General features: G+C 43.0%; 1 protein-coding gene across 1 annotated transcript; it reads right to left on the reverse strand.

Moving 5' to 3' along the window:
* Positions 1-295: 295 nt before the first annotated feature.
* Positions 296-4,404, reverse strand: LOC120645695 (zinc finger BED domain-containing protein RICESLEEPER 2-like). Its single transcript, XM_039922455.1, has 5 exons — positions 4,195-4,404; positions 4,002-4,060; positions 3,000-3,390; positions 1,152-2,133; positions 296-1,066 (listed from the first exon to the last, which is right to left on the reverse strand). The coding sequence occupies exons 1-5, from the start codon at positions 4,402-4,404 to the stop codon at positions 1,002-1,004; spliced, it is 1,707 nt and encodes a 568-aa protein (XP_039778389.1). The 3' UTR covers positions 296-1,001.
* Positions 4,405-13,138: the final 8,734 nt, after the last annotated feature.

The following is a 13,138-nucleotide window of genomic DNA, read 5'->3' on the forward strand; positions in this document are numbered from 1 at the left end:
TGTTCCCAGCCACCTCTCGCATTGTCCTGTCTATTTATTGATGGGGATGGTTGCTCCACGGAGAGAACCATACTCGCTCCATCGATCCATTTGAGGAAGCGTGGAGCACCGACTGATTCCATTCGTAATATATAATACAATTAGGTGCTCCGATGGTTCACGTGGTTCGAGCCACATGCTAATTAGCTGCCCCAGCCGGCCGCACCTGAGTGCGCATGTAGCCAGCAGCCGGCAGCACTGTGCGCATGTTGCAGCAACATCATGATTTCAGTCATTTAAAAACTACTATTTCAGATCAGCAATAAATATATTTTGCTAACATTTTTACCTTGGAACAAAAGAGCTTTCTTACAAGATGTTAATTATGATATAACTTGTACAGAAGAAACTGTATAATCTCATACCATCCAAGGATTGGAATTGCATTTAACATTCAGAAAAGAACACACGAGTGCTAATTCATCATCGTCCAACAATCAGAACCCTCTCAGTGAGACATGCTACTGGCTTCACCACATTTGGAGTCTTGAGCTTCTGCTTTGGACGCTCATTATAAGAACTACCAGATCTGCTACAGAAATCCAAGCCAAAAGTCTGAAAGATTATAGCATGATTGAGTTAAAATGAACAGAAAACAACTGAGAAAAAATTGCAGACCCAAATACTAGATGTTATGTTCTAGTTCAGATACTTTTACCCCAAATACTAGATGCTATGTTCTGGTAAATTAGTTCAGATACTTTTACTCAAAAATTGCGGTCTTGAATGTATGACACTGCTTATTTATTCACACATGTTCTTCCTCTTTCTTCTAAATGCGGTCTGAATCAAGGTGTGCCTAATGGTCTTGATAAGAAGACTATAAATAAACAATACAACTACCAGATGAACAGACCATAAATAAAGGAGTGATCAACAGCAACAGGTTCATGGAACAATCCAATGCATTTGGACCCCATGATGACCAGAAAAATATTTTAGAAATTAGTAATTTAAGCATGTCATTCTTCTGGATTAGGTACCTCGACAAAATCCTCAATCCCTTCCATGCAGAATTTTGACGAACCTATCAAAGTTAGATTGAAGTCAGATATGAAAGATATTTTTCTATTCCAAATCATACAAAGCTAATAACTGGAAAGAGAGTGTACCTGAGGCCCGCATCCAATCTTGCAAACATATCAGTGCTTCCACAGTTTTTGGAGTTAACCGGCTTCGAAAATCTGATATTATTCTTCTTCCTGTACTGAAAGCTGACTCAGATGCAACTGTCGATGCAGGAACAACTAAGACATCATGAGCCATACGAGAAAGAGTGGGATACTCAACTAAGTTACTCTTCCACCAAGTGAGTATGTCAAAAGTTTCACTTCGAGGGATTGGAGGCTTTGTTAAATAAGCTTCAAGTTCAGATGGTACTTCACTTGTTGAGGGCACACTTTGGTTCATGTGCTGATCCCAATCAGCGTACCTACCACTTGCATTTGTAATTAGAGGTGCAGGAATTTGTTGTTCCATCAAATCTTGACTGCCAGTACTCACTTGAGAATAATCCTTGAACAGTTCGAGCAAAACTTTCTTCAATGTAGCAATCTTTGCCTCAGCTGCACTCCCAAATACTTGTTTTAGACGGAAGTCAATGAATGCAAGCTTAAACCTTGGATCAAAAATGACTGGAAATGAAATTTGCAACCATGTCAATTTCCAGTATCTTTTAAATTTCCTCTGCATATACTGGATTGTCTCAAGGAGGTCATCATTCACCTGGGGATTATCCATGGCAACCTTAACTTCCCAGATCTCATGAAAATATAGATTTGCTGTTGGATAATGAGATCCCGAGATGACCATGGTTGCATCATAGAAAGTTTTCAGGAATACGCAAACCATTCGTGCATTTTCCCACTCTTCAACCGATGGTGCATGGGTATACTCCTGATCTTGTTGTGCAAGTGACTCGAAAGCTCTCTTCAATTGCAAGCAACAGTTAAGCATAAGATATGTAGCATTCCACCGGGTAGGTGTATCAAGGTTAGGGCGCGTATCATATTCTATACCTAGCAGCTGAATGATCTCTTCAAATTTTTGCTTCCGTGATGTAGATCCTTCTATGAACTTAACACTTTTGCGAATCTTGTGAACAATTGGATTGATAATCTCAAACCCTGCTTTGCATATCAAGTTGAGAATGTGGGCAGCGCATCGGTGATGAAATAACTTTCATTTCCCACATAGCTTTTGTTTCTCTAGCAGGTTACTTCTCAACAGCTTGACCATTGCATTATTATTGCTTGCATTGTCTAAGGTTATTGCAAACAACTTATCTTCAATGTTCCATTCTTAAATGAACTTGAGGACTTCATTGAACATTGCAACACCTGTGTGTGGTGTTTTCATAAAAGCGAACTTGACGATCCTCTTGTGAATCTTCCAATCATCATCCAAAAAGTGACATGTGATGCAAATATATCCAATTGTCTGGTTGGATGTCCACATGTCCATTGTCAAAGAAACTCGACTTTTGTTACTTTTAAGAACATCTGAAGTACTGTTTTTTGCTCTTCAAAAGCTTTCAAACAATCAACCGAAATGGTCCTCCTTGAAATAATTCTGAAGACAGGGTTGAGGCTGGAGACAAACATTCGAAAGCCTTCATAGTCAACAATGGATAGTGGTAGCCCGTGAAGTGAGATCATCCGGGTTAACTCTTTCCTAGACACTTCTTGACTGAACCTCCAGTTGTCCAAAGAAACTCCTTCAGGAGACATGACAGTTGACCTAAGCTGACGGGCCATATTTGTCACACTTTTTCTAACTTTGCATCTCTTCAAATGAGTGCTCATAGCGCTGGTTCCTGCACCTCGCTTGGCGCTGATTTCAGAATTGCAGTGTTTACATTGACCTTTTGTAACAATACCACCCACACAGATTTTGCTAAACTCATTCCAAACTTTGGATCTGAATTGCCTATTTTCCTCACCATGTAAGAAATTACTAACCATTGTTGGTTCAATTCGACCATCAACACATCCAGCCCTATCTTCATCCATCTCATCCTCCCAACCATCTCCAAAGTCCTCATTCTCCCAACCATCACCGAAGTCCCGATCCTCCGAACCGTCACCCATGTTCTGATCCTCGCCATCACCAATGCCCTGGTTGTTCTCTCCATCACCAAGAAGCTCATTATCATCATTTGGTTGTACTGCATTGCTTGACTGAATTTGTTCAACTTCCGGAGCATTGTTATTGAGGTCTACTCCTTCAACTACTTCTACTAGTGGAGCACTGGTTGCTCGAGGCATTCTCTTTCGCTTTCTACCACTTGAGTGTCCTTCTCCAACTCCTTGAAGGTGTGGCACATCCGTCATCCTATCCACTTCCACCTTCCTGTAGCAAGTTAAAAAGATTAATCAATTATCATGGCTAATAGTAGAAATTGATGTCTGCTGGTACAAATAGGGAAAAAAATCAAAGCTGTAATACATTTGACCTATATCAACTCAGCTAAGTACAAATAGGAAAAAATCAAAGCTGTAATGCATCTCTACAAGTAGGAAAAAATAAAAGCTGTAATGCATCTATGTAATATGTTCAGATGAGGTTTGCTATTGGGCTGATGGTTATATTCTGAGGGCAGGTGAAAGATGGCATCAGAGAATCAGTACACTTTTGTAATTCCAAATAATATTTATTCTCAAGTATCTCTCTCTAGAACTGCTGCAGGCAGGGAAGTCAAATTCGCCCAAACAAAAATCAGGCGACAGACAAATAGACCACAACGAGTTCAGTACCAATAGAGCTTCACAATCGGTCAATTGCAGCCATTAACTGCAAGCTGCCGGTTCTGTCAGGCGAGCATGTCCAAGAAGCAAGCAATGATAGCATTTGAGCTCACTGAAAATAATTGTTCAATGACAGCCATCAGGTTGGCGCATTGAGAACAGATAAAATCAAAGCATTGATAGTTCAGATAAGTGCAGCAAAAGAAAAAACTTTACAGCACAATAATGGTAAACAGAGATACAAGTTTGTCCCCTCTAGTAACCAAGAATGCTAGCTACACGCCTATACCATTATACCTTATAGAGTTCTCTCAAAAAATGAGGCAGACAACTAGGTTTTGCTGTCTAACTCCATGAGAAAACTAGCAAGTCGAGAATTCCATTGAAACAAAGAAATGAAGGATCTGACCTTGTGCTTCTTGGCGTCCAACACCTTGACGGCCACACCGGCGTCTCCGGCAGGCTGCTGCTCCCGGGGCAGCCTCTGCTCGAGCTGCAGCTGTGGTAGCAGGTGGATGACAGCTCGCTCGACCAAGGCCTTGAAGGCCGGTCGCCAGATCTGCTTGGTAGTGTGCTTTGGAGGCGCACGTAGAGATCTTACACAAGAAGATTGGCTCATTACGGCATTATCTAGATGCGGAAGGGAGGTGGAGAGAGAGAGAGCCCGAAGACAACGACATTACCTGCGGAAGGGAGGGAGAGACCGAGAGAGCCTGAGGACGAGATGAGCGGCAGCAGATCTTGCAGACGAGCGCCACGCGGGCTCGTCGTAGACTCGTAGTGGCGGCGGTCCTGAACAGAGGCTCCTGGCGGCGGCGGCGGCCCACCTGGCGCCGCAGGTGGGGAGCGGCAGCGTTGCGGCTAGCAGGCGGCAAGCGGCTTTCGCCGGCGTCGTGCGAGGCAGGCTGCCGTCACCAGCGTCGCGACTCGCGCGACGGCGCGCTGTGCCCCTGCGGTGGCGGCGGCGGCAGGGGCCTTCCTATCTATCTATCGGAAGATAAAAACTCATAGTATCACACAGCCCAGGTACGGCCCACAAAGCCAGCCAAGGTCAGGCCCATCAGACTGGAGGACACCTACGCGCCCACATGGAGAGTCTGCAGGTAGTTTCGTTTCCAGTGACTAAAAAAAATATTCCTTTCTAATTTTATTTCCTCCTTTCCCCCTTAACCATTGAGGTTCATTTGTTATCTTTATTCTGCACTCAAAACTTTAAAACACTTTCAACATTTTCAGAAATCTACTACAACATTTTATAGATATTAATTCAACATTTTACTAAAAAGTGTTGAAATGGATTATTAAGAAAGTTGAAATGGTATATTTGAATTATTGAATTTTAAAAATTAAATAAAAATATTCATATTGGATCTTATTTCATTGCATTAATTGTAATGAACATCATGGAGCAATCGGCTTCTCAAACGCACCAAAGATTTGTGAGGAAACATATTTTAAAGTGAAAGTCAATATGAAACTCACCACCCACCCATCTCTATATCCAATAGGTAAGTGCCACCTGTCATTCAATCAAAGTACCTCGTGTGAAAAGCATCGGCACACACATGCGCTTCCGTCCGTATATAGATTAGCATCAATCTCAAAGCGGAAAATGGATAGACTTACCACCTTCCGGAATATATATAGGAATCCTGGCAGCAGGGTGGGTCGAACCGGTTGACCCTACTGTGCGAGATAATCCGATCCAGCGACCCATACCAGTTTGATGGTTTCCAAATGGAGCCCATTAGGATTAGTTTGGTGGGCCGGTTCGGCGACCCGACGGGTCGACCCGCCCCACCTCCATCAATAGTCCTGTCGCAGCCCGTCCATGCAGCCACAGCAGCGGAAGAAGAAGGCGGTGGACTAGCTCCTTGTTGGTTTCTAAGGATTTTTTAAAGTCTTTGTCACATCAAAAAAAATTACTATTTTATTTTAGAGTATCAAATAAAATCTGTTTATAAATTTTTTTGACAGCTGAGTGCTAATTCACGAGACAAATTTAATAAGCCTAATTAATTAATAGTTTGCTACAGTGATGCTACAGTAACCATCCGCTAAAAATGAATTAATATACCTTATTAGATTCATCTCTCAGTTAAGTCCCCAGAATCCTGCAATTAGTTTATAATTAACTTTTATTTAATAATTCTATATATTAATTTTTTTATGTGACAGTAACTAAAATTTAGCTTTTGGAGTCAAATAATCCCTGAGTTGGTCGCTGACAGTACAGGCTAGGCTAGGATGGTCAGACCAGGCCCTGGCGGCCTGACAAATCCGTTTTGGTCACCCGCATCACACATGCATGCTTGGTGAAAGAAAAAAAAACAGAGAGAAATACTCAAATGGTAACCTCTACTTTTGTCTTCTTGTGCCTCATGCCACGTGGATGTGCCATGGTGGAGTGCATGCCTCGGGCACCGGGTCAAGTCCAAGCTCGAACAATCAAACCGGTTTGGTAGGAAATGTGCGGTAGGCTCACACGCATGCGCAGTACTCCCTCGGTATCCGAAAAGAAAGGCATTTAGGATAGGAGTACGCATACCAAGAAGTAATTAATTAGGGTACAGTTTTTCTCTGTTTACCTCTATTAAATAGGGTCGCGTGAACTCCTAGACCACAAGTAAGTCCGGCTTCAAACTGGTTGGCACAAGAGCCTCAACACAAGAGGTCGCAGGATCGACTCCTGGCGGTCTTGTTTTTTTGCCGGGGGTCCGTTTTTTTGCTCTTTCGCTGGATGGTGCTCGTGCGCGCGCTGGGTTTTTTTTTGCTTGTTCGCTGTGCATGGCGCTCATGCGCGCGCTGGGGGTATTTTTTTTCCTCGTTCGCTGCATGGCGCTCGTGCGCCCGCTGGGGATCGTTTTTTTTTCTCGTTCGCGCGCTGGGGCTCGTGTTTTGTTCCTGCGCGTGCTGGGGCAATGTTTTTTGTGCCGTTTTGTTCGTGTGCGCGCCGGCATTTTCTCTCTGCGCCATTTTTCCGCGGAGCCGGCCGCTCGGATGCCTGCGCTATTTAACAGACCACCACCGAGACTTGAGCTTACCATCCAGCCCGAACAACACATTCCAGTGCATTCCTTTAGAGGAACAAGAAAACAGCAATGGTAGATTTGATCTCAACATTCCCATACTGGAAGATGGTGAAGACGTCAATGGTAATCCATTCTCTTATTAGTTTCCTTTTTGCATTTGATTTGTTTTCGTTTCCTTTCTCATGTCATTGTTTTTCTATAGGATTTGGCGCCCCTGTAATGCAAGATGGTGAAGACGACCTTGTACTGGAGGACGCTGAAGACGCCCTCGACGTCAACGCCCCTGTGCTGGAAGATGGTGAAGACGCCCCTGTAGTGGAGGACGTTGAAGACGGCCTCGACCAGAACGTGTTTGATCTAAACCTTCCACTAGATGAGTTCGGCGCGGTGGATTTTGATTTCATTCAAAACAATCATGGTAAGTAAAACAAGCCGTGCATGCAAGTAACTTTAGTGCTGCAAGTAACTCAATGTCTTTTTTTTCATTTTGCAAGTAATAATAACGTGCTGCATGTAACAAGCCGTGCAAGTATCTTTAGTGCTGCAAGTAACTTTAGTGTTTTTTGTTCATGTAGAACAAGCCGTGCAAGCTCCAGTTCAAGCAAGCCGAAGAAATCTAGACATGTCAGATGAGCTTAGAAAGCAAGTTTACCAAGCTTTATTAGCTAGAAGCAAGAATGGGCATCTAGGCAAGAAAGATACAAGAATTGTTGCCGAGCATTTTGGGGTACACATTCAGGTCGTCCAACGTTTGTGGAAGAGAGGTAAAACACAACTTGCAAATTTCATTCCAGTTGAGGTTAGCAGTAGAAAGAAGGGTAGATGTGGTCGTAAGGCAATCCCTGTTAATTTGGAAGCATTGCGCAACATTGCGCAATAAAATGGATTTATTAGGTGCCATTCTAGTAGCATAAAGCCATACCTCACTGATGCTAACAAAAAGGATGCCTGAAGTGGTGTGTTGATATGATTGACAAGGACATCCTTGATGACCCAAGATTTAGGGATTTGTTTGACATTGTGTTCATTGATGAAAAATGGTTTTACCTCTCTAAAAAATCAGAGAATTATTACTTGCTACCCGAAGAAGATGAACCCCATCGCACTTGTAAGAACAAAAATTACATCCCTAGGATCATGTTCTTGTGTGTTTGTACTCGGCCAAGGTTTAGGGATGGAGAGTGTATTTTTGATGGCAAGATTGGTTGTTTTCCACTAGTGAACCGGCTCAAAGAGGTAATGAGAGAACCGGTTGTGTTCGTGGAGACTTGATGGTAAAGCCTATAGCTTCGATCACAAGAGATGTGATGAGGGACTTCATGATCAACAAAGTTTTGCCGGCAATTCGAGCCAAATGGCCAAGAGAGGATGTGGGCAAACCAATCTACATTCAACAAGATAATTCACCTTCCCATATAAAATTGGATGATCCAATTTTTTGTGAGGCTGCAAAGCAAAATGGTTTTGACATTCGCCTAATTTGTCAACCACCTAATTCTCCGGATTTTAACATTCTCGATTTGGGATTTTTTCGAGCTATTCAAGCTATTCAATACAAGAAAAATGCAAAAACAGTTGAAGCTCTAATTCCAGTAGTACAAGAGGTAAATTCATCAATTCTCTTCATTTTAACATTCTTGATTTCGGGTTTATACTCACTGAATTTTGTCAACACATGTAGGCATTCATGGAGTACTGTCCACACAAGGCAAACAGAATATTTGTAACCCTCCAAACTGTTTTGATGGAAGTCATGAAGATTAAAGGATGCAACAAGTACAAAATTCCTCACATGCAAAAGGAAAGATTAGAGAGAGAACAAAGACTGCTCTTGCAGATTTCTTGTGAGCCATCGTTGCTAGCTGAAGCCATAGGTAGCCTAGATGCATGAAACAAATAGAACTCGATTAGTACTAGATGATAAGCAATGGTTGAACAAGAACTCGATGAGCAATGTAATCTTACTGTTTTCATCTTGCTGTTTTTACTTTCTCCTACTTGTTGTTCATGTTCCTCCACGACTGCTCAGCTTCCTCCATCTCGCGCTTCACGGCCAGCGCAGCAGTACAGTCGAACTCGTCGCGGCGAAGCGGAGACGACAGCCAGTAATCCATGTGGACGAGGCCGCAACGCACGCATGGATATAACAACGAGTGCGCACGATTCCATGACTCACGGTCTTCATGAACAAGATGGCAGCGAGGACATATGAAAGCGCCCGGGGGCAAGGAGTCCGGCACCGTCGTCTCCGAGGCCGGCGGCAAGGAGTCCAGCGCGAGGAGCTCCTCCGACTCAGGCGCGTCGTCGAGCTCCAGCGCGTTGAGCTCCGACTCCGGCGTGAACTCCATGGCCGGCTTGCCGGTGCTCTTCCCCTTGGCCGCGACGGCTGCCTCGTCGGAGGAGGAAGAGTAGCTCGCGAGCAGCTCCGGCGCGACGAGCTCTTCCGAGTCCGGCGCGACGAGCAGCCCCTCCGAGTCCGGCGAGACCAGCTCCTGCGTCTCTTGCGTCGACGCCGCCACGCATGAACTCCTTGGAAATCGAGTAGCAGGTTGGCTCGTGTTGTGACCGGCTCGAGTAGGTGCAAGTGGGGGGGGGGCATTTTGAATGGGAGCAGATGGGAAACGCTGCGGACGCACGCGCGGCGGACGGACGGGAACCGAGGCGAGGACGGGAAACGCGGACGACTGTAGTTAAGGAAGGGCATTGGCATCCAAAATCACGCATGCGTGGGTAAAACGTCGTTCTTTTCGCAATCGCGGCAATGGCTAGAACGGCGTTCTTTTCGGATACGGAGGGAGTATACTAGTATGTACTCCTATTAACCTATGTATGTACGGATGGATGAAAAATCTGGTCTACCCTGTCAACGAATGAAGGGGGATTGACCTACAATGTTGACCTATGTATTACTCCTAATGGTCCTATCAGGACAAGCGCTTTCTTCACTCCCTATTTTGCTTAAAAATGACTAGTAGATGAGTGGCCTGGTTTCTTTTCTTTTTATCTGTTTTTTTAGTGGATTTTGCTTCCAGTTTTGCAGGTGTGTTAGGCCTGAATTGTCAGAGGCCCGGCTGAACAAGTTCTTCAGCCCATCCAAGCCCAGTCTAGGTAGGACAAGTATGTGCAGCTAATTAGATTGGGCCGAGGCAGTGCTTCAGTCATGTCGACGTCAAAAGAGAGAGAAGCCCAGCCAAAGACAACTTTCTCGCGCATGCAGGCAGATCTATGATCTTATCACTGGTATGTACCGCAACAACTTTTCATGTACAGTTTAATATAATATACATAATTTTGTTAGTAATTTTCAATTTTTCTATAGAATTCAGTTCACAAGAATAACAATAAGAAATCAAGTTATAATTGAACCAAGTGTGAAGGTTGCAAAAACTAATTTAGTTCAAACATATTAAGTTCAAAATATGCAAAAGAGAAGCTTACACACTTATTACTGTTTAAAGATGATTGCTCTTCTTCTTGTTGTTTGATCTACGCTTTCTGAAGAACAGCGAGCAAACGCTAAGTTGGACAGTCTCGCTGTGTGCTTCGCACCCTGCAGGGGGAGGGGGGCAAACTTGCGTAAATATTAGGAGTCGCTCGGGTGACTGGCAGTCAAATCATCACACTAGGTCCAATAATTATTTTTTGTTCTAGAATAATTTTTTTGTTCCCAAACAATTTTTTTTATTGCTGGAACAATTAAAAAATTATTCTGGAACAAAAAGAATTTGTTCTGAAACAAATTTGATTGTATTACACATGCGAATCGATTTGTTGGACTAGTTTAGCTCAGAACATAAAACCTGGGGGAATGGGGCTAGTGTGACAGATTTGCTGGGTCACACGGGTGACCCCCAGTAGTGCACGCGAACTTGTCAACTGGAGGTGCGCACTTAAAATCTTCTGGTCTGTCCCACACCAAAGCATAGGTCTAATACCAACCTAGTTTCACGTGAGTTGCAGTGCTAATATGTATGGGTTGAACTAGTTTTGAGGGTTTTCTCGGTCTGCGTGAGTAGCACAATGCCCTAGGCTATCTTAGATCCGCAGGTCAAGTTTTTCTTTCTTTCTAAAGAACATGGATGTCGTTTTGATTATATCATCTCCATCCAAAATTAAATTGTTTAAAATGTAATCTCTCCGTCGTCCCTCTTCATAATTCAATGTCTACTATAAAAAAAAATAGTAAGAGAGATGTCCGCGGAGCTCGTACGTCGCGGCGTACTAGATGAGTGACTGCCTCGTTTCTTCATTTCCATTTTTTTAAGTGGATTTCGCTTCCAGTTATGCATGTGTGTTCGGCCTGAATTGCATCGTAGTCATAGGATGGTATAGTGACGCGGGCCCTTTTTCATTTGCTCCCTCCTTTTTTATCCTTAGTAAAATCTTGCGTAACTAAAAGAATGGATTATCAAAACTTAAATTATTTGACATTATTGTTTACTCAGACTTGCGCCATCAGATTAAAATAACAGATAAAATCTTATCTGTTATGGAGTTGTTATCCTTCTATACCTACTATCTAGATGAAGTTAACAATCCTCCTCCACTCACCCATCCACAAAGCTTAAAAGCAGTGGTAGAGCTCCCCATGCGGCATAGTGGGGCAGCTGGCCACCTACTGCCGGAGTAGCACCACTAGGACCCCGTTTTTCTGCGAGCAATGGAGCGGCGGCAATGTGACCACCCTGAATTTTTATTCGAGCTCTGCGGCTGCCTAAAAGTCCACAACTCTCCCTAAGCCGGGTTCACTTAAAATACCAATAGCCCACACAATTCTCCGCACATCTTAGATTGTTTTTTTTTGCATTCCCTCTACTAGGCTCATGGTCTCTTCTTTGACAACAAGAAGCCCACAACAAGACACTACTAAAATTGTTTCAAATATTAAAATGTTTTGATCAATAATAAAAAGTGGTGCCAAATTAAAATAAGATATTCCAAGAATATAGCAAAAATGTTCTGCAAGGAAGGCATTATAAAAACAGAGGTGAATAAAAGGTTTTCAACAATTTTTACTATGTATTTTTTGGGATACATAAAAATGTGCACATTCATTTTGAGAAATATTTCTAGGGGATCTCGTAAATTTTTACACTTTTGAAATACATCCTATCCTATAATAGGAAATAGCAGTCAATGCGGCATCTCAATTATCATGAAAGGGAGAATTTGTTTCTTTCTATCCAGATGAAGTTAAACTTCCTCCACGCGCCCCTTTAAGTGAGGTAATTTTCTTGGTTCAAAATTTTCACCATTCATCTGGAACATTTTTATCCACCTTCGTATTTATAATGCCTTTCTAGCAGAACATTTTTGTTATATTCTTGGAATATGCTATTTTAATTTGGCACAACTTTTTATTGTTCAAAACATTTTAGTACTGGAAACAATTTTAGTCTTTGTCGTGGGCTTCTTGTTGTCAAATAAAAGACCATGAGCCTAGTAGAGGGAATGCAACAAAAAAAAATTTCTAAGATGGGCCAAGAATTACGTGGGCCATTGGTGCTTTAAATGAGCCTTTTAGGCATTGTGGACGTGTGATGAGTGGAGGATTATTGTTAACTTCTTCTAGATATAGAAGGATAACAACCCCATATATACCAGATAAACAATAATTTCAAATATTTTTTAGGACTAGTTTTGATACTTCATCCTTTTAGTTACGCAAGATTTTATTTAGAATAAAAAAGGAGGGAGGAAGAAGAAAAGGGCCCCCTCACTATACGATCCTATGACTACGATGCAATTATGTGCTTTCATAGTTCAACATCTTGTTTAGTTGCAAAATTTAAAATTTCAAATCTATCACATCGAACAAGAATCTTACATACATGGGGTATTAAATCTAGACGAAATAAACAAATAATTGCATGGTTTGCTTGTAAATTACGAGACGGATCTAATGAGCCTAGTTAGGCCATGATTAGACACTAAATTGGTATACACTACTACAAAACAGGCCTTTGTTACAGGCCATTTGTCTCGGCAGCCTTTGGGACCGGGACAATAGGTGTCTTTTGTCCCGGGTCCAACGGCTAGCCTGGCCAGCGGGGGGACAGGGGCCTTTTGTCCCGGTTGGAGACACCAACCGGGACAAAAGAGGGGACTTTTTTTCCGGTTGGTGGTTCCAACCGGGACAAAAGGCCCGTGTAGCCTTTTGTCCCGGTGGGAACCACCAACCGGGACAAAAGTCCCCCCTTTTGTCCCGGTTGGTGCCTCCAACCGGGACACAAGGCCTTGGGCCCCTTATCCCCTTCCCTCCCTCCTCCGCCCGAGCCATTCAGCTCACTTGTTTTCTTGCTGTTCTTGGCTCGGGATATA

This window comes from Panicum virgatum, chromosome 8K (assembly GCF_016808335.1).
Source record: "Panicum virgatum strain AP13 chromosome 8K, P.virgatum_v5, whole genome shotgun sequence".
NCBI classification, from domain to species: Eukaryota; Viridiplantae; Streptophyta; class Magnoliopsida; order Poales; family Poaceae; genus Panicum; species Panicum virgatum.

Coding starts and splice junctions, on each gene's coding strand:
- LOC120645695 (XM_039922455.1), bottom strand. CDS start 4,404: ATGAGCCAATCTTCTTGTGTAAGATCTCTACGTGCGCCTCCAAAGCAC. Junction 3,391..4,001: donor CTGTTTACCATTATTGTGCT/GTAAAGTTTTTT, acceptor AACTTGCTACAG/GAAGGTGGAAGTGGATAGGA. Junction 2,134..2,999: donor GTCGAATTGAACCAACAATG/GTTAGTAATTTC, acceptor ATTGTTCACAAG/ATTCGCAAAAGTGTTAAGTT.